Source organism: Chelon labrosus (assembly GCF_963514085.1).
Source record: "Chelon labrosus genome assembly, chromosome: 12".
NCBI classification, from domain to species: domain Eukaryota; kingdom Metazoa; phylum Chordata; class Actinopteri; order Mugiliformes; family Mugilidae; genus Chelon; species Chelon labrosus.
Window position 1 is genome coordinate 29,648,361 of NC_140345.1, and position 20,513 is coordinate 29,668,873.

Consider the following 20,513-nt stretch of genomic DNA (forward strand, 5'->3'; position numbering starts at 1 on the left):
AAATAGTTTTTTATACATACAGATTTATAAAAAAAATATCTGATAATATCTGATAAAAATATGGAAGGATAAAGATTTTACTAAAAAGAAAAATATTTGTATCATTTACTTATGTGTAAAAAATAATTTCAAGTGAAACTATAAACCTGTAGGTAAATGACATTTTGTTTTTCATTCAAAAACATAAAAAAGTTAAAACTCTGCTTTAAATACGTCTCTTATTTTGGAGAGTGGAACCGGAAGACCACACGTGTTGACAGGAGTACTTCCGGTTGAGAAGGTCACGTCGCTCACGCTGCGGATGAAGCTGCGTCCTTGATTGATTTTTGAAGTAAAATGCAGTAAATGAATGAATGTTCAGTTCCTGTTGATTTGCTCTGATATTCTCTGACATTCTGACGGTGGAGCTCGTTTCTCTGAGCAGGTCTGTGAAGCGAACATCCCACAAATAACATCCATGTTCGGCTAACTAGCTAGCTGGCTAACGTTAGCAGTAGTGTTTTAAGATAACGCAGGATTTAATCTTATTTTATTATTAAAACTATTATAAACTGGTTTGTTCTTTTGATTGCTCGGTGATTTTAACGACTGGACACGTTCAGTCTTTCGTGTTCTGTTCCGCTGTTAGTAGCGCTACTAACATTGTACCAGACTCCATTTACAAAGTCACACATTTTAGAGTTTTAGCTCAACAGAAAGAGAAGAACAAGATATAAGTTTAAAATGACACATGATAAAAGTCACCATGAGTTACTGTTTGTTTCGGTGTGTGTGTGTTGGAGACAGAGAGCTGTTAACTCCATGACCTCCACATGAAGCCTCATTAGTCCTGACCACAGTAGAACCTGACTTTTTAGAAGTCAAGTGCTTTAAATTCCTCATTGAAAGTTAAATGAAACTAAACCAAGTTTATCAGAGTCAGTACAGATCAGAATTGTTCCTGGTTCAGAGTTGAATGAAGATGAGACGCAGCGTAAACCTGATCAAAAGCAAACCACAGAGCAGCATCAGGACGTCACCTGAACCAAGACTGACTCTGGGAGAAGAAGTGTTATCTGAGACTGCTTAGCTTAGCTTAGCTTAGCTTAGCGTAGCTTAGCGTCACACAGGAGGAGCCAGTGAATGTTCACACTGACTCTACTTCATGTCCTGTTGTTTCAGGATGTCTTGGTTGTGGAGCCTGAGGCCTGCTCTCACGTCACTGTTTGAAGGTGAGTGTGTAAAGACTCCAGGGCCCCACACTGACTCTCCTGTAGGAGCCCCGTGGCCCCTGAAGCAGAACATGCTGGAGCACACACTGACTCATGTTTGACCCGTTTTAACTGTTTCACCGACAAAGACTTTAGAGATAAATAGACCTGATTTAGAGAAAAGGCAACGTGCAGTTCCATTTGAACCACAGCGTAACAGATGTTCATCCATAGAAGAAGAAGTCTGGTCAGGAGGAGGAGCAGTCACCTTGTGTCTCCTCACGTAGAGCAGCTGATAGCGTTCATGGTGTTTAGAGTTAAACACCATGAACGCTAACGTAGGTAACCTGAACAGCTGACTGAGCTTTAAAACGATACAAACAACATGCTAATACGGTTAGCATACGTCTATGGTGGTTTACATTCAGTGAATTAGCATAGCAGCTATATCTCAGTGTCATTTCAACAGATTTATCCAACAACAACGTTCCTGATTGGCTACAATCAGAGGAAGCTACCTGATTGGCTCACTGCAGTGACTGTAATCTGTTTACATGTGGTCTCTCTGTGCAGCGTCCCAGCATGCGTCTGTCAGGACGGGCCCCCTCCTCTCCAGGACCATGGCCACCCTCAACCAGATGCACCGGAAGGGGAAGCCCAAAACGCCGCCCAAGTCCGTGGGCGCCATGTTCGGCTGCCCCCAGCTGAAGGCCGTGATCCTGAAGACCATGATCCGGAAGCCCAAGAAGCCCAACTCTGCAAACAGGAAGTGCGCTCGTGTGCGTCTGTCCAACGGGAAGGAGGCGGTGGTGTTCATCCCCGGGGAGGGACACAACCTGCAGGAGCACAACGTGGTGCTGGTTCAGGGCGGGAGGACGCAGGACTTACCGGGCGTCAAACTGACCGTGGTCAGAGGGAAATATGACTGCGCTCACGTGGTGAAGAAGAAGCAGTGAGGAGCCGGTTGGTTGAAGGGTCAGTCCTGGTGCTGCTCTCCTCACAGAGATGAAACATTTTATTGATCAGGTCAAAGTAAAGGCTCTGTGTGTAAAGCTTTACTTCCCTCAGATCAAAAACAAGATGGTTCCTGTTCATATTTAACGTCTGATAAACTTTTTTTTTGTCCTTTTGAAGGTGTGTGTCTGATTTATTTCATCATACAGGAGCTTGACTGGTAATGGTACATGACAGGACAGAGAATAATAAAACACGTAGGAATGGAACGGGATGTTGAGAGGTCACATGATCAGGTCTGACTGGAGAAATGTTTGATGGAGCTCAACGTCTACGTGATCGGTTGTCTCATCATAACATCCACATTTCAAGTTTGACTTTGATTTCCAGCTTAAAAAGCAAAAACTAAAAATGTTAAACCAGTATGTTTACCTTCGGTCCTTTAAGGAACCAGAGACCAGTGGTTGTTAGAGTCATATAAAACCAGAAGAAGTTTCCATCGGTCGGTGATTTCAGATCTCCTCTACGGTCTAAACGGAGCACGGGCATGACTCTGGTCACCATGGAGACTACTTCCTGGACCAGAGAGACCAGGTCCTGCTTTATTCAAGTACAAGACAGATAGATAGATAGATAGATAGGTTTTATTTGTACTTTTTATTTGTAAAAAAGTAAGTACTACAGTAAAACAGAAAAATAGAATAAAATATAGACGGTAAAACTCAAGTGTAAACTTAGAGGCGGGTAGTTTGCATATATACACACATTTACAGTATTGAGCAGCTATGTGAGTAAAGATATCAACTCAGGAGAAACGTCATAAAGAATAATACTACTTTTTTATTTAAACATATAAATCATTTAACGGTAGTTTGTCCAGTTTGTGGTCCACTAAGCTCGTGTGTTTCTCTGAATCTAAATGAAGTGTTGTTGTAGTTCCCCCTGCAGCCTGCGGCGGCAGCACTGAGCGCGGCGCTGATCTGCCGCTGAGCGAAGAAGACGTGGCCGCCATGTTTGTTTTTAACGGTTTTAGGTGAAATTCACCTGCAGTTTCTCGGAGGGAGTTGAGTTTTATCTTCTCCTCCTCCTCCTGACATTGACGCGAACATTTCCGTCTTTCACTCGGAGACTCGTCGCCTTTAAAACCGGATCTAAAAACGCTCGGTTGTCGGTGTAACGGGAGAGATGCTCGTGTCTCTGACGCAGCCGTCCGGGACCGAGTTACGTAGCGTGACGCATCCGTCAGAGCTCAGTAGCGTTAGCTGCATTAGCTAGCGGTATGCTAACCTGAACAGCCGTGTTCTCTGTGGCTGGTTTCTAACTCAGCAGGAGACGTTGTTATTATTTATCTCCTTTGTCTCCACGTTACGTCTGATAACGGTACGTGTTTATGTGTCATCATTAATTATTAGCTTCCAGGCTAACAGCTAGCATAGCTTTACTGACATCTGCTAATGATGCTAATGGCTCTGACTTAATTGTTGTTGTCTCCTAATTACATTAATCTGAACAGTTTTAACTTTCTCTGCAGGTGTTCTAATCAAACTGATTCATTATTAATGAAGCATCAGACACAGTGACGTGTGACCATCATGTGGTCACACGTCACTGTGTCTGATGGATCTCTACTCACATGTTAAGATCTGATTTATTCTGGAGACAAAGACTCAGATTAGACCTGAACCCTGGAAGCTTCATCCTCAGAGGAACCAGGTCTCTGATGAGGAACCAGGTCTCTGATGAGGAACCAGGTCTCTGATGAGGAACCAGGTCTCTGATGAGGAACAAACATCTGATGATGAAGGAGATAAATAAATAATAAACATGATCACATCAGTAATAAACCACATGATGAGTCACACTCTGCCTCATATTCAATCATTTCATGAGTTCAGTTATTAGTCGTATGTAGAGACGCTCTTCTTCATACGTTGTTGTAAATCGTTATCTGACCGTTCTGCTCTGACCTGTGACACATCAGCTGTTTCTACAAACCCTCAGACCAACTAGTCCATCACATAAATCACCTTTCCTCCTCCTTCAGTCTGCAGGTCGTCTTGATATTTGCATTAACGAGCAGTTGAGCTGGTGTACCTAATAAAGTGGCCGCTGAGTAAGACACAGTGTCTCATGCTGACTGTCGTTTGTCTCCAGAGTCCCTCAGGAGACGGAGAGTTTCAGGACATGAATGGAGCGACGGAGGAACAAAGAGGAGAGGACAGTCAGCAGCTTCCTGCTCAGGGTCAGGTTCTACTTCACTTCATCACCGTCGTATGTTCACACAAAAAGATTACCAAACCTCTGGAACCAAGGAGGAAACTGAAATATCTCTAAATGAACTGATATTGAATCAGGAAGTCAGTAGAGAGAATCTGCTCCAGTGTCAATGAGGGAAGCTTCTGTTCACCTCCAGACTGATGAGGAGTTGATTATTAGATCAATAATCCTTCGTCCGTCAGACTGAACTCAGAGCTTCTGTTTCTCCTCATGTTTGTTTCCTGCAGGAGATGAAACCGTCCCAGACTCCAGCCGCGTCTCCGCCTCTAAACGCCGTCACATCTGTTCCGTATGCAGCCGGGAGTTCTCTCGCCCGTCCCGGCTCGCCGATCACATGAACACGCACTCTGGCGACAGACCGCACGGCTGCCCCGTGTGCGGCAAACGCTTCGCCAAGAAGATCAACATGGTCGTCCATCAGCGCGTCCACACCGGGGAGAAACCCTACTCCTGCTCCGACTGCGGGGCCAGCTACGCCCAGCTGGGCTGCCTGCGGCGACACCGGCTCCGACACGCCTCGGTGAAACCCCACCAGTGCTCCGCGTGCGGGAGAGGATTCATCCAGCGCCGGCATCTCGTGCAGCACGAGCGGACGCACACCGGAGAGAGGCCCTTCTCCTGCTCGCTGTGCCCCAAACGCTTCGCATCCAGGAGCGGACTCACCGACCACCAGAAGACACACTCGGCCCAGAACCTGAGGTCCTGCTCGTTCTGCGGGAAGGTCTTCTCCACGCCGTCGTCGTTCAGGGACCATGTGAGGCTCCACACGGGACAGAAGCTCCACCCCTGCTCGCTGTGCGGCAAGAGCTTCAACCGGCCGGGTCTGCTGAGGAAACACCTGCAGAAACATGAGGGCGGAGCTGAAGGAGCTGAAGGAGGTGAAGGACAGGTGAGTGATCACAGACAAAGAACAGTCCTCAGGAGAAACCTCTTCACCCTGCATGGCAGGTTAAAGCAGAGAGGATTGTGGGTAATGTTCCATTTTCCCTGTCCCTCATATTTACAGGGCTCTGATTTCTTTTAACTGAAATATTCAAATTAGTAACAAACACTTTTTGAATAAAATACACTTGGACGTTTTGATTTAAAGTCTGATCTTTAGAGACATTAGTGTAAACACCACACACACCCTGTTATATGAGCGACTGCTGTTAGATACTAAACATCCTGATGGACCTGGTCTGAAGTAGTTTTGGATCTGATCAACTCCTTGAAATGTTAATGTCGTCTTAAACATCAGGACCAAACGCCTCGTCGCTGCTTCCAGTGCCACAAAGATTTCTCCACCGCTGAGAAGCTGCAGCAGCACCAGCAGCTCCACCAGAGGGCGCTGCAGTTAGTCTGCGATATCTGCGGCCGGGGATTCAGCAGGGCGTCCAACCTGAAGGAGCACCTGAGGTCTCACACCGGAGAGAGACCGTTTCAGTGCGACATCTGCAAGAAAAGATTCTCCACGCAGAGAGTGTTCAAGAAGCACCAGGAGATCCACAGCAGGCGGGAACGCAGCGCCGCCACCAGTACAGGCGACGGACCGCTGCCGTCTGGACCAGACCAGCAGGTGAGCACCAGCGGTCATTATTCATCAAGCCTCCTGAGCTTAATTAATCAGTGAGCTCGTTCTCTGGAAGAACTGGTTTTCTGCTCAGTCAGATTTCGTTGTCTTCAGATGGAGCAGATCGTGAAGAATAAACATCTGATCTGTTTGTTTCAGAAACCACAGGAGTCTGTAAACGTGGCGGCGGCGGTGCGTTCACTGACTGGTGAGAACCTCTGAAACGGCACACACAGACTGGTTAAAACATAAATATACATCTGTCTAAATGTTTTTAATTACACAGTTCTAATTTACTAATGTCTCTAAAAGATCAGGCTTTAAAACCTAAAAACTGTCCAAAAATTAACTGTTTTAAAAGATCAGAGCCCTGTATATATGAGGGGCTGTCAAAATGGAACATTACCCACAATCCTCTCTGCTCCACTCTGCCACACTGGCTGTCATTAGAAACTGGAGAAGCTTCTCTTTCCATTGATACCAAGCATCACGTAGCTGGAGCTAACCAGCTAGCCCCAGCTAGCCTCAGCTAACAGAGAAACATGACGACAAACTTTTTATTTCTCAGTCATCATGTCAGAGTTTCTTCTTCTGTCTCAATATTTCATCAACTAATGTAACTGATCTAGTTTTATTATCTTCTTTAGAGTCTATCCACATGATTCTACATCAGCTATGAACCACATGGTGACTGGACTGATAGAATCTGAGCAATGTTCTTTAATATCATACATGTTCCTTTGTCTCCATCTAGTGGTCTAATGGTGGTACTACAGATAATAAAGTTAGCTTAGCATTGATATGTAGCATGCCTTGGTGACTGGTTTCCCTGGGGAGTTCCATGTGTGAACAACATGGAGGAAATCTCCATCTTCTTCTGGATTGTATAATGATCACAATGGTAGAATGTGACGATGTCCGTTAAGTCCATGACTTTATTAATCTGGCTGCGCTCTGCTCTGGTTCCTGTAGACCAGCGTCTCTGTGATGACATTCAGACACCGTCCAAACTTGGAGAGAACTCAGAGACCAACACCACGGAGAACCCGCACCGCTGCTCCATGTGCGGGAAGACGTTCTCCACCACCACCAGCCTCCGAGCGCACCGTAAGACCCACGTGTCCGACAGACCTCACGGCTGCAGCGTCTGCCCCAAGAGCTTCCTGAAGCCCTGCCTCCTCCGCAAACACATGAGGATCCACATCAGGGACGGACTCATCGCAGACCCCGCCGACAAGGTGAGGGTTCCTGGGAGACGGATTACCTGTCTGATGGTAGAGATGGAAAAGAGAAACATCTCAGAAACAGGGACTCGTAAAGAAAGGAGAACTCTGAATGTGATGTTCTCTGGACAGTCAGGACGTTTCTTCTTTGTCTTTCTCAGGAGTTCTGGTCAAACATGAAGACTGAGGAGGAGGAGGAGGAGGAAGGTGAAGATGTGAAGGTGAGAACACTGATCAGTCCTAAAGACGGAATGACGCCTCGTTCACACCTGCTCTTAACTCATCTGTCTCATCACTCATTCTGATCACGTCTTTCTATGGATCCTCCAGGGCTCGGGACGTCTTCCTTCTACCGCTAACTCTAGACCCTCTGCTGGTAACCACGGCAACCGGGACGGTTTGTCGTTGAAGGAGGAGGAGGAAGACAACGGTGAGGAGCGTGAGGAAGGAAACGTCAGCGGTTTGATCAACTCTGACGGGGAGGAGGAGGACTGGAGGGCGGCGCTCGTCGGTACGATTCTCGTTAATCCTTGATTGATCTCACCACTAAATAACAACCAGAACTCATTTAACCTTGATTCAGATTTAACTTCTACCTGACGAACACACAACAAGGAGCCAGAATGACGTGTAGCACGGAGCGTTAGCAGTAAATCAGCTACTGACAAACTACAGATGTTCTTTAAAGAAGCTCCCAGCAGATAAATGTTGCTGTAAAGGTTTGTTCCATATCCTCCTGAGTCATGACTCCGTGTCTCTGGCAGGCGACCGCTCAGACCAGGAGGCAGACGGCGCCGGGAAAACGAGGCACTGCTGTCCCGTCTGCGGCCGCGACTGTTTCAAGGCGTCGGCGCTGCAGAAGCACCTGAGGATCCACTCCGGCGAGCGTCCGTTCCAGTGCCCCACCTGCAGGAAGAGCTTCACCCAGCAGGTCCACATGACGGAGCACCAGAGGATCCACACCGGAGAGAGACCCTACACCTGCACCGACTGCGACAAGAGCTTCACCTTCTCCAGCGCCCTGCGCCGACACCGCCGGCTGCACACGGACGCCCGGCCGTACCAGTGCCCCGTCTGCCAGAAGACCTTCAAACAGCAGAGCTCGCTCAAGAGCCACCAGCTGACGCACTCGGGCGTCCGGTACCAGTGTCCGCTCTGCAGCAAGAGCTTCAGCCGCGCCCTGGAGCTCACCTACCACGTGGACGTGCACTCGGACTCCCAGCCGTACTTCTGCCACATCTGCAAGAAGAACCTGAGCGGAGCCAGAGTCTTCAGGAAGCACATGAAGAAACACGAGTCGGCAAACTCTCAGAGCGCCGCTCCGTCCTCTGAGACGCCGCCGCCGCTGCCGCCGCCGCCGCCGCTTAGAGAAAGTAGTAACCAGGAGGAATGGACGGACACTGACGGACTGAATGACCCGTCATAGTGTCACTGATATTTAAAGGTTTAGTCCACGTGAACATCTTCAGTCTCTGGGCTGATGGATAATAAATCTGGACTATCTCCAGAACCATCAGGTCCATGTTCCTGACCCTGGTCTCTGTGGACCCTGGTCTCTGTGGACCCTATAGCCCACCCTCCATCTGGAGAACCAAAGAACCCCAAGTGTTCCATGTTGGGTTTAATCTGGCTACAGAATCCTACTGATTCCACTACAGGAGGCAACGTACACACAATTCAACCTTTGGACATTTTATTTATCCTGGACATCATCACATTCTACCAGTCACCAAGGCATGCTACACATCAATGCTAAGCTAACTGTTACTACTAGATGACTGTGATGTGTTTATTATCTGTAGTACCACCATTAGACCACTAGGTGGAGGTAGAGGACTATCTGTGAAGAGCTGGAATCAAGACACCCTTAGCTTAGATTAGCTTAGATTAGCTTAGATTAGTTTAGCATAAAGACTTGAAGCCGTGGTAAACCATCATCATGAGCTGGTCGAACATTTCTAAGAACGTTTAAAGGAACCATGAAGACTCCAAAGAGTTTTTAGGTTTCTGTTCATGAACTGATCAGAGAAACTGGATCTGATGTTTTAATTAGTGCACTTTAAACTTTAAGTTGTTCTTTGTGTTTCCTCCTCATGACCTTTAAAAGAAAAACCGTTGATTCTAAGTGTTTCTGTACGAAGCTGTAGAGTCAGTGCCTTGCTCATGGACACCGTGTCTGCTGCTACAGAGTTTACCAGAGACCTGAAGGTACCTGAGTTATTATCCACTGAAATAAAGATGAACATGTTACATGAATAGTTACTGTAGACTGGTCTGGTCTGGTCTGGGTCTGGGTCCAGTCTGGGTCTGGGTCTGGGTCCTGTCTGGGTCTGGTTCTGGTTCTGGTCTGGTCTGGGTCCAGTCTGGGTCTGGTCTGGGTCTGGGTCCTGTCTGGGTCTGGTTCTGGTCTGGTCTGGGTCTGGTCTGGGTCTGGGTCCTGTCTGGGTCTGGTCTGGGTCTGGTCTGGGTCCAGTCTGGGTCTGGTTCTGGTCTGGTCTGGTCTGGGTCCAGTCTGGGTCCAGTCTGGGTCCGGTCTGGGTCTGGGTCTGGGTCCTGTCTGGGTCTGGTTCTGGTTCTGGTCTGGTCTGGGTCCAGTCTGGGTCTGGTCTGGGTCTGGGTCCTGTCTGGGTCTGGTTCTGGTCTGGTCTGGGTCTGGTCTGGGTCCAGTCTGGGTCTGGTTCTGGTCTGGTCTGGGTCCAGTCTGGGTCTGGGTCTGGTCTGGGTCTGGTCTGGGTCCTGTCTGGGTCCAGTCTGGGTCCGGTCTGGGTCCTGTCTGGGTCTGGTTCTAGTCTGGTCTGGGTCCAGTCTGGGTCTGGGTCTGGTCTGGGTCCAGTCCTGTCTGGGTCCTGTCTGGGTCTGGGTCTGGTCTGGGTCCTGTCTGGGTCCTGTCTGGGTCTGGGTCTGGTCTGGTCTGGGTCCTGTCTGGGTCCTGTCTGGGTCTAGTCTGGTCTGGTCTGGGTCCTGTCTGGGTCCTGTCTGGTCTGGGCCTGGTCTGGTTCTGGATCTGGATCTGGATCTGGATCTGGATCTGGTCTGGGTCTGGTTCCGGTTCTGGTTCTGGTCTGGGTCCGGGTCCGGTCTGGTCTAGTCTGGTTCTGGTCTGGCTCCGGTCTGGGTCCGATCTGGTTCTGGTTCTGGATCTGGTTCCGGTTCCGGTTCCGGTTCTGGTCTGGGTCCGGGTCCGGTCTGGTCTGGGTCCGGGTCCGGTCTGGTCTGGTCTAGTTCTGGTGTGGTCTGGTCTAGTTCTGGTCTGGGTCCAGTCTGGGTCTGATCTGGTCTGGTCTGGATCTGGGTCTAGTTCTGGTCTGGGTCCGGTCTGGGTCTAGTTCTGGTCTGGGTCCAGTCTGGGGGTCCAGTCTGGGTCTGGGTCTGGTCTGGGTCTAGTTCTGGTCTGGTCTGGGTCCGGTCTGGGTCTGGTCTGGGTCCGGTCTGGTCTGGTCTAGTTCTGGTCTGGTCTGGGTCCGGTCTGGTCTGGTCCGGTCTGGGTCTGGTCTGGGTCTAGTTCTGGTCTGGTCTGGTCTGGGTCCGGTCTGGTCTGGTCTAGTTCTGGTCTGGTCTGGGTCCGGTCTAGTTCTGGTTCTGGTCCGGGTCTGGTCTGGTCTGGATTGACTCCAACTGTTGAGTGTGAACAAACTGATGAACACATGAAATAAAGTGAATGAATGAATAAAGTGTTGGTGTTATTCTCTGACTCACCAGCAGGAGGCGCTGACGCACAGACACAGGAGACTTCATGTCTGTGGTTTGAGTTATCAGCTCCAGCGGGTGGGCGGGGCCTGTGGCTGGAGTGGGCGGGGCCTGTGGCTGTAGTGGGCGGGGCCTGGTGCAGCAGGATAAAAGCTGCTGCGGGCTCCTTCGTCTCTCATCTCTGTTGTTCTCTGATTAGTTCTCGCGATGTTGGACGAACCGATGTCTGATAACGGCTCCGTGATGAACACGACCGGAGCTCAGGACTGGACCGAGGTCAGTTCATCATGTGTCTCGTTATTAATCAAGATCTGAATCTGAGAGAAATAATGTTTATGACCAAGTACAACACAGTGTCCGTATTGTTTTATATTAAGATATCTTTTAATAATTGTTTTATTTATTTATTACATCTATGTGTCGCTGCTGCTGCTGTGAGTCACTTTAATCAAGTTTTATTAGTAGTTTTATTTCTTATTAATGAGCTCGGTGCTGGTGTGAAGCTTTAATTATAATTAAAAAGATAAAAATAAAATCATCTGGAGGAAAATGTGACATGAAGCAACAGGATCGAGCCCAGAGTCATTAGATCTACTGTTCTATTCTTTCATTTATTATTTCTAATATTCTCTTTTAATTCTTTAATTATTTTAAGTTTATATATTTTTATCAATATTTTACATCCTTTTCTTTTTTGTGCATTTATGTTTGCATTAATTTAAACATGCTGTTAAAAAAATATATTTTATTTTTATTCATTTTATTTAATTATAATTTCTGGTTTTATTCCTTTTCCTACTAAAAGTTAAACGTTATTTCTGACCAGCTAACGGCTCTGAGCTGATCACTGAGCTTCGTTAACTTCAGGATGACGAGGGTTTCTTTTCTCCGTCTCTATTTTTAAAGCTTTGGCTGTGACATGTGCAGCCGACGCTGACTGAACGTTAGAGGAGGAAGTCTGATGCCTGAACGTTAGAGGAGGAAGTCTGATGACTGAACGTTAGAAAGCAGCTGCTGCTGCAGGAAACGACTGAAACTCAACCTGAGGACGCTTCACTGATAAATGTGCTCTGTCTGCAGGTGTATGAGGTCGTCCAGTGGATCCAGCTGGTGATGGCTCTGCTCAGGTCAGTGTCTTCATCACATCTTCATCACATCTTCATCTTCATCACGTATATCAGAGCTGACTGAAATGGTTTCTTCATAAAAATGACTCAGAACATCCTCCACATTAGATTAGATTAGTATTTATTGTCCCATTTGATTTGATATTAATAATAAATGTCATCAGGTGAGTTATCGTGAACATATATGGAGCTACAGGTGGAGGACATGTCTGAAGGTCATTCGGTCCCTTCTCAGGGAGGTAGACCTCAGCATAGAGACGGTGATGTGGGTCGGCTAAGATGACCTTTGCCCTCTGAACATTATCAAGCTGCTGGTGGCCAGTGTCAGGGATCACTCCCCAGCTGATTATTATTAGTGACGCTCAGGTTCATGTACCAGTAGATCACTGCAGCAGATGGATCGACTCAGTACAGGATAAATAAAACATTTCAAAACATACCTGTCAACATTAAAACCTCTCAGTTATGCAGATTTAGTCTGTGTCCAAGATGGTGCGTGGCACTTTTCTTATTGGTCACAGTTTCCAGTTGATTTCCCATCATGCAGTTCAGCAGAAGAACGTCTGAAACTAAATGAGTGAATCCAGAAAGATGTTCTCACTCACGCTCACCCAGCTGTCCTGGGTTCAGCTCCTAGTACGAGAACTAGACCCTTTAACGGGGTTCCAGGTTTACAGAGCTGAACCTTCAGAATCTACGAATCATTTTCACTTTTAAACAAGTCAACAAAGAGACTCAGAGAGGAGTTCCTCTGGGATCCAACCAGAGTCCATGTGTTCATTAGTGTCTCCATCAGTGTGATGAGACTCAGGTGTGGTTCAGGTCCTGGTTTAGTTTAGATCAATCAGAGGTTTGTCTCAGTCTGATCTTCACATGTTTGTTTAAAAATGTTTTGAGTCATTTTCTTTATGAAGGAACGTAGAACAGTGTGAAGGACGTTTGAGCGTCTCTGTGATGTTCTTCTGCTGTGCTCAGGTGATGAACACATGAACACATCAATAAACATGAAGCCATGACAGTCAGAGCAGAGTCTCTGCAGCACATTTCATTTCTGCCTCAGTTCTCTGGTGGGAAAGAGGTGAAAGGTCAGAGGTCACAGCGCTCAGACAACAGGAGGAGGAGGAGGAGGAGGAGGAGGAGGAGGAGGAGGAGGAGGAGGAGGAGGAGGAGTAAAGCAGCGTGTTGTTAGTTTTAGTCTCTGATGAAGCTGCTTCTTTCTGCAGCGTTCTGGGCTCCAGCTCCATCATCATCTGCCTCGTGTTCCAGAGACTGAGCCACAAACCAGAGGTCAGTTCATTATTATTATTATTATTATTATTATTATTATTATTATTATCATCTGACACAGGAAATGAACACACGAACATTTAAGGAGCTACAGATCAGACCATTCATCCAAGTCCTGAAACGTTGGTGAGAACCAGCTGTGAGTCATGTCTGAGGAGATGATCCAGATTATACAACTATAGTGAAGCCATAGTCAGAATTATAGTCATTTATGATGTTAACCTGTCAATGACACAACCAGGAGGTTCAGAATGAGTAGCCTGGTTAACTCGGCACCTGGAAACTAAAAGATCCAGCTCGTTCTGGTTTAGCTCCTCTTTATTTTCTTTAAAATGAGTTACTGATTCATTTAAATCTAGATTTACTCCGTGCTGCTTTAGTTGGTTCCTCAGGTGTTTCCAGTTATCTCCTCCCTCCCCCTTCACTTCCTGTCTTAGTAAAACAGACTGGCTGCTCTGTAGTCCTACTGTTATGTTAGAGGCAAAGACTCAGATTAGAACTGAACCCTGGAAGGATCAGAGGAACCAGGGCCCGTGTTCCTAAAGACTCCTAGAATCCTCTCAGAGCTCCTAACGTTCCTAGCTAGGAGTCTTATCTTAGCAGTGGTTCCAGAACATTCTCGGAGAACTCTGATCAAGGAATGGACCTAGAATAGAGCATCACATCAATAGACTTAATAATAGAATCTAATCTCTATGAAGACTGTGGAATTATAAATAATATTCTACATAAAATAAATAAATAGCAGCTCTACTTTAAACTGATCCTCCAACATGTGATTAAACTCAGGCCACTACCACAGTATTCACATGCTGATAGTTCTATTGATCTGCTTCCATTCATTCACCATGCTGGTCATGTTTCATCATCTGGTATCAACGAGGGTAAAATGTCTCAGCTTCCATCAGTTTCTGTGATTGATAACCGGCCTAGAAGAAGCAGTGATGGTTGGTGTTCACATCTAACACAAACTGAACAGAACAGAAGCAGGAAACCAACTGGACAGAGGAACAGTGTTTGCTTCTGGATCAACTGGTCAATGAGAATAAAAGTGTTTAAGACGTAGATTTGTCTCCAATGTCCCACTACAAGACAAGAAGCAGGCATGAGGAAATATAGCACAACAGATAAATGACTCCTTTCTGCTTCAGAGACTCCTAAAGCTCTAAAAGTCCTCCTCCCTGCTCTGAACACATCTCACCTTAGGAGCTCTCTGAAGAGCTGAGACTCTTTAGGAATACCTTTTATCTTTACCAGGATCTACTCTTTCTAGGAATGTTCTTAGAGTTCGGCCTGTAGGAGCAACTCTTTGAATCTTTATGAATACGGCCCCTGATCAGGACAGATGTTAATATAAAGGTCTGAACGGGGCCTAGTTTCTGTTAAAGACCAGGTTCTCAGGTGGAGCTCTGATGGTTCAGGTCTAGCTCTGATGGTGTCTCTCAGGTGGAGCTCTGATGGTGTCTCTCAGGTGGAGCTCTGATGGTGTCTCTCAGGTGGAGCTCTGATGGTGTCTCTCAGGTGTAGCTCTGATGGTTCAGGTGTAGTTCTGATGGTGTCTCTAATGACTGGTCCTCTGGTGTCAGGGTGTTGACGAGTCTGACCTCTTGTCTCTGCTGTGTCTCCAGCTGCAGCCTCTGTTCCTGCTCAGCGTGACCGACCTCCTGCTCGCCGGCTGCTGGTTGGTCGGAGTCGTCCTCTACTCTCAACACTGCAGCAGCCTGAGCAGATACTGTTATAACATGCACACCGTGGAGCAGGTAACGCAACGCTGCACATTCATCATGACTCATGTCCTCAGGCAGCTCAGCCATCGTTTAACCGTCACTGATGAATCCCAGGACACAAACACCTCCGCTGGTTTTTCAGGGAAAGTTCTGATCTTTTACCGGGTGACGTTTGGAGGTTGTGAGCTGATGAACGTTTCCTCAAAACAAACCACCACCATGTCGTCATGACGACTGGAAAACCTTGACTTCCTCCTTCAAAGTGTAACTGAATTAAAAAACAAAAAGCCTCAACCTGCCTGTAAACAAAGGAACAAGCTGAACTGAAACCGTCTCCACCAGAGCTGCTGGTTCACTGTCAGATACTCAGTCAGGGACCAGGGGCCTCATGTACGAAGGTTGCGTGCGTATAAAAACGTTACGTACGTACTTGCTCACGTAAAAGTTCAGATGTATCAAGAGTGAAATGTCCGGGAACTTTGTACGTTCCAACGCCAACGACGTGGCTGGCGTACGTAGGATTCTACAGATGTTGATCCTTTGGCGACACTTAGAGGTGATGCCGGGAAACTGTCATCAATGTGAAAACTATTACACTGACCGATCGGGACTGAGCCGGTCGACCCTGAGCAGAGCCATGCCAGCAGTGTGGGACGGAGTTATCCTCATGTCAGCCAGGTATATCAGATACCCACAATGCATCTGAACAGGTCAACATTAAAGAGCAATCTGCAGCGAGAGACGGTTTTCTGACTGTAATCAGAGCTATCGACTGTACACACATTGATATAAAAGAACCATCGCATGAATTTGTAAACGTCAACAGGAAACGTTTTCATTCGATCAGTGTACAGATCATACGTGATGCGCAAATACAAGTAAACATTGTGGCAGCGAGACAAAGAGGACATTTTACGCATCTCCGCTCCAGTGAGTAGCGTCTCCAGTTCTCTTTCTGTGAAGTTCTTCTTCTTTCCCGTCTTACTCATTCTTATGTTTTCGTTTTCTGATCGTGCAGAGAGGGGAATCTCAGGTGCAGGGTTAATTTAAATGTAATTTGTATATTTAAAAGGGGCATGGACAGGGAGGAGTTGGGTACGCTCGATTGGGATGTACAAAGGAAATGTGCTTCGAAATGCTTCTAAATCTGAGCTTACGTCACGATTTAGAAGGAAATCTACGCAACTCTTAGTACATGAGGCCCCTGGTCTGGGTTTGATCTACTCAGACTGAGACAAACCCCTGATTGATTGAAACTAAACCAGGACCTGAACCACACCTGAGTCTCATTACACTGATGGAGACACTTCTCAACACATGGACTCTGATTGGATCCTAGAGGAGCTCCTCTCTGATATGTAATATTGGCTCATTTTAGTCTCATATCTCTGGTTCATGAGTTTGATTAGATTCTGTTTGTTAACTAGTTTGACAGTGAAGACATTTGTAGAGTCTGAAGGTTCAGATACTGTTAGTCAGCTCTGTAAACCATGAATCAGACTCAGTCATTAGATCTTTAAGGATCTAGTTCTGTATGTGAACAGCTTTCTGGATTCAGTTTCAGACGTTCTTCTGCTGAACTGCATTATGGGAAGTTAACTGTGACCATAGACAGTATAAAGATGGAACAGCTCCTCTAACGTTAAGCCGAATCAAGTAGAGCTCCCCCTGGTGGCTGGCTGCAGTATAGGTCATAAGCTCCACCTCCTCCACGTTAGTGGGCGGGGCTTGGGCCAAACTGAAACACTAGAATACACGTCAGATAATTATTTTCAAAGATGGTTTCTGTCATTTTAGGTCGTTAATATAATGTTGATGAATGTTGGATAAGTTTAGTTTTAGTTATTTGATGCTATAGAAACAGGATGTGACATAATCAATCATAAGGTCACCAGTTGCCATGCCAACCGCTCGGTGAAGTGAAAAAAAAAATGTTTTAATACTAAGTCCAGTGTTTAATCCATCATCTCCTTGTAACAGGTGGAGGTAGAGCAGAGCGTAGTATTAATGAAACTAAAACGTGAGTGAGTCTGGAGGAAGTGTGGGCGGGGCATCAATATCACGGCTCCACGTGGCTCCGCCCTCAGACCGTACTGATCAGACTCTGGATCCAAACTCACAAGATGGTGCCGCCCGTATCCCCGGGAACATAGAGTCAGTTTGACCAATGAGAGGAAGAGGAGACGTTATAGAGATAGATAGAAGCAGACTGAGCTAAACAACATTAACATTAGAGAGAGAAGAAGAAGACGTTGAGGTTAAATTGAAGTGTTGACTGTAAACAATCAGCTGAGCGCTCTGATCCTGAGCTCTGGTGGTGAACTGGGTCACTGTAGCACCGTCCTCAGACACAACACATTCCTGACCCACATGTATTGTTGAGGCTTCACGTCTGACTGACTGTGTTTCAGATTCTCTTCATGGCCTCCTTCTTCTACACCCTCAACTACGTGTGGAACCTCTACAGCGGCATCAGAGAGAAGTTCTACAGCTGCCTCAGTGGATACTCTGTCCAGGTACAGAGGGACAGCAGCTCTGTCCACGACACTCTGATGTCTTTTATTTGTCTTTGTCCCTTTAAAAGAAATGCTTTGATGTTTTCTTATGTGTATGGACATTAGCTTAGCTTAGCATAAAGACTGGAAACAGGTGGAAACTGCTAGCCTGTCTCTGTGTAACGCTAATGGACCTACAGAGATAAGATGAGATGAGATGGGACATGGTCATGTGACTGTGTCCCTGTGTCTCTGTCAGATTAACGTCAGACATGAAGCAGCTGGTCTGTCAACGTAAAGCTGTTCAATCATGTCCCTTCATCTTTATCTGCAGATTTCTAACAGAGTCAGTACTCCAGCTAAAATCATCTCTGTGCTCTCATGGTGAGTTCAGCTCTGAGTCCTCCGTCCACCTGATAAACACTCACCTGATAAACACTCACCTCCTCCTCCTCCTCCTCCTCCTCCTCCTCCTCCTCCTCCTCCAGTCTGGTTCCTGTGCTCCTCATGACTCCTGTGTTCATCCAAGGAAACATCAGCCAGTGTCAGGCCAACCTCAGCCAGCCCTACAGGTGAGGGGACCCGTCCACACCTGAACCTCCTGTTGAATGAATGAAGTCCTCTAGTCTGTCCTGACCCTCTGATGTCCCAGGTGTCTGCTGATGCACACCGGCTCCTTGTTCCTGACCTCAGACCAGCTGACCAGGACCTGTGGAGATCTGCACATCTACCACGTCATCGTCTTCCTCGTCACCTTCACCTTCACCCTCATCAGCATCACGGTGAGACGACGCGTCCTTTTATTATCTGAGACAAAAACCTCCAGAGACGAGAAGCACAGCTTTACCTGAAAGGACAACATGTCCCTGACCTGAAAGGACAACATGTCCCACGACCAGAAAGGACAACAAGTCCCACGACCAGAAAGGACAACAAGTCCCACGACCAGAAAGGACAGGACAAGACTCAACATGAAGCTGAACATGAAGAGACGTGTAACAGAGTGACATTGACATCCTGATGAGAGACAAGATGAGACACAATGAGACAGGACAGGACAGGACAGGACGATATGAGACACTTAATCTTGTTTTTATTTAAATACAGAGTAAAGAACAGGTCGTTGGTTTAATGTGACTATTAATTTATTTCATTCTATAAAACCGGTCCGATGTGTCGACTCTAATCTGATGTGGAAGGACTTGAAGGTGAAAGCCTCGTTGTCTCATGACCTGAGAGGACTGAAGTGTCTCTGTCTCTGTCTCCGTCTCGTCTCCAGGTGCTCGTGGTGAAATCTCGTCGTATCTACAGGCGGGTGGTGGCGTCCAGCGGTTACCTGGGTAACGAGCAGCGGGCCTCGTTCCGTCTGATGGACCGGCGGATGCTCCTGTATCCTCTGGTCTTCGTCCTGTGCTGGGGTCCAGGTCTGAGCCTTCGTCCCGACCCATCGTTGGTTGTAGAGTAGCGTCAGGAGGAAGCAGCAGAGCTAACGCTGTCTCTTCCTGTGTCCTTTCCTCAGCCGTGTCCTTGGCGTCCCTCAGGGTGGTGAAGCCAGCGGAGGCTCAGGGCCGGGCCGGCGTCGTCCTCTACATCTCACAGGTCAGTCTGGACCAACACGGTCCTACTCGTTTAAACCCTGTAGGACCGTCCCATCTGACCTCATGTGTTAATAAGGTTCCCAGCAGGTGGACAGTGATGAGGTGTCTCCAGGTTTAAAGGAGGAGTGAAAGGACGACCTGGAGCTCACTGTCTCTCGTCTTCTGTCCTCAGGCGCTCACCTCGGCCTCTCAGGGCTTCCTCAACTGTCTGGTCTACGGCTGGACTCGTGTCCACCTCTGCAGGGCCGGCAGGACGGAGGCGTCCTCTCGAGACGTGGACACTCAGACGCCTCTGCTGAGATCACAGAAGAAGAGAAGCTACCAAAGTCTGAGGAGCCTGAGCTGAGACGGAGGAGACGAACTGAGACTGAGGGGGGGCGGGGGGTTTCCTGTCATCTGCCACCGAGGTCGGGAGGGTTGAAGGGGGGCGGGGGGGAGTGGGTGGGGGTCGGCATCTGTACTTTCACTTTCAGGAAGACAAAGATTCCACCGCCGATCCAGAACCGCTGAGGCGAGAAAAAGGGAAGAAGAAGAAGGAGAGGGAGTTTACGGCGAGAGGAAGAGCGACGGAGAAAACAGGATTTGAAAGAGATGACAGGTGGAGGAGCTGTGGTGGAGGTCAACGACCCCGAGACAGAGACTCCTCCGTCCTCGTCTCGTCTTCACACAGAGACATGATGGAGGAGACGGGACGAGAAGAAGCTGAAGCTTCATTCAGTCACATGAAGAGAATAAAACATTCATCAGTGAACGGATGAAACGGGACGAGTCTGATGGACGCTTTAGATCTTCAGCCTCAAACATCAACCAGGGAGAGTTCAGACCTGCTGGTTCTAGGAGACTCTGAGTCTGGAGCAAAGAAAAACTATTCAACCTCAGAGAGAAACTGGAGAATCTGAAACGTTTAAATGAGTTTAAAAGAATAAAAATCATTTACAGGAGATTTGTTTATGTGTTTACTATGGGGGGGGGGGGGGGGGGGTTCTTTTTCCATGAACTTAGATTTCAAACTCTCCCCTCCTCTCTCCTCTCTTGTCCAACCGTGCGGAGAGTTTCCATGGACGATGGAGGAGCCTGACCTCTGACCTATCTCATTATGGGACGTCCTGCTGGGCTGGGGGGCGCTGAGCCAGAATCTGTAGAACAATGAGTTTCCTCTTCAGCCAGAATCAGCTGATCGGAGCTGAAAACCTTAAAATGAGAAAAGAAACGTTGAAGGTGAATCAGCTGAAGATCAATGCAGTGATGAACACATGACAGTAATGGATTCATTTATTCACTGAGATCCAGAATTTATTTAGAAACCAGACGTCTGGTCTCTGATGATGATGTTTAGTCAGAGCCCCCCCCCCCAGGTATAATTAACTCACTACACCTCCTCATTTCATTTCTCAGG

At 47.4% G+C, this 20,513-nt stretch overlaps 3 protein-coding genes across 5 annotated transcripts; all 3 read left to right on the plus strand.

Annotated features, from left to right (window-relative positions):
* Positions 1-188: 188 nt before the first annotated feature.
* On the plus strand, positions 189-2,319 carry mrps12 (mitochondrial ribosomal protein S12). Its single transcript, XM_084556528.1, has 3 exons — positions 189-424; positions 1,162-1,211; positions 1,764-2,319. The coding sequence occupies exons 2-3, from the start codon at positions 1,163-1,165 to the stop codon at positions 2,144-2,146; spliced, it is 432 nt and encodes a 143-aa protein (XP_084412654.1). The 5' UTR covers positions 189-424; position 1,162; the 3' UTR covers positions 2,147-2,319.
* An 855-nt stretch (positions 2,320-3,174) lies between these two features.
* LOC311497404 (uncharacterized protein) lies at positions 3,175-8,622 on the plus strand (the record flags this gene model as incomplete). Of its 3 annotated transcripts, none has more annotated exons than XM_084557698.1 (9): positions 3,175-3,524; positions 4,299-4,386; positions 4,649-5,310; positions 5,662-5,979; positions 6,133-6,181; positions 6,946-7,211; positions 7,358-7,417; positions 7,527-7,707; positions 7,961-8,622. In XM_084557698.1, the coding sequence occupies exons 2-9, from the start codon at positions 4,329-4,331 to the stop codon at positions 8,620-8,622; spliced, it is 2,256 nt and encodes a 751-aa protein (XP_084413824.1). In that variant the 5' UTR covers positions 3,175-3,524; positions 4,299-4,328. The 3 variants fall into 3 exon arrangements, with proteins under 3 accessions (XP_084413824.1, XP_084413825.1, XP_084413823.1); XM_084557699.1 differs by lacking the exon at positions 3,175-3,524 and adding an exon at positions 3,948-4,195; XM_084557697.1 differs by lacking the exon at positions 3,175-3,524 and having other exon boundaries at positions 3,948-4,386.
* Positions 8,623-11,072: 2,450 nt separating this feature from the next.
* Positions 11,073-19,477, plus strand: tmem116 (transmembrane protein 116). The gene is made up of 11 exons (XM_084556539.1): positions 11,073-11,159; positions 11,964-12,010; positions 13,234-13,297; positions 14,926-15,057; positions 17,436-17,540; positions 17,854-17,903; positions 18,008-18,091; positions 18,172-18,301; positions 18,799-18,943; positions 19,039-19,118; positions 19,290-19,477. Exons 1-11 carry the CDS (start codon positions 11,091-11,093, stop codon positions 19,461-19,463), a joined length of 1,080 nt encoding a protein of 359 aa, XP_084412665.1. The 5' UTR covers positions 11,073-11,090; the 3' UTR covers positions 19,464-19,477.
* The last annotated feature ends 1,036 nt before the right edge of the window (positions 19,478-20,513 follow it).

Coding starts and splice junctions, on each gene's coding strand:
- mrps12 (XM_084556528.1), top strand. CDS start 1,163: ATGTCTTGGTTGTGGAGCCTGAGGCCTGCTCTCACGTCACTGTTTGAA. Junction 1,212..1,763: donor TCTCACGTCACTGTTTGAAG/GTGAGTGTGTAA, acceptor CTCTCTGTGCAG/CGTCCCAGCATGCGTCTGTC.
- tmem116 (XM_084556539.1), top strand. CDS start 11,091: ATGTTGGACGAACCGATGTCTGATAACGGCTCCGTGATGAACACGACC. Junction 17,541..17,853: donor TCAGTGGATACTCTGTCCAG/GTACAGAGGGAC, acceptor CTTTATCTGCAG/ATTTCTAACAGAGTCAGTAC. Junction 17,904..18,007: donor ATCATCTCTGTGCTCTCATG/GTGAGTTCAGCT, acceptor CTCCTCCTCCAG/TCTGGTTCCTGTGCTCCTCA.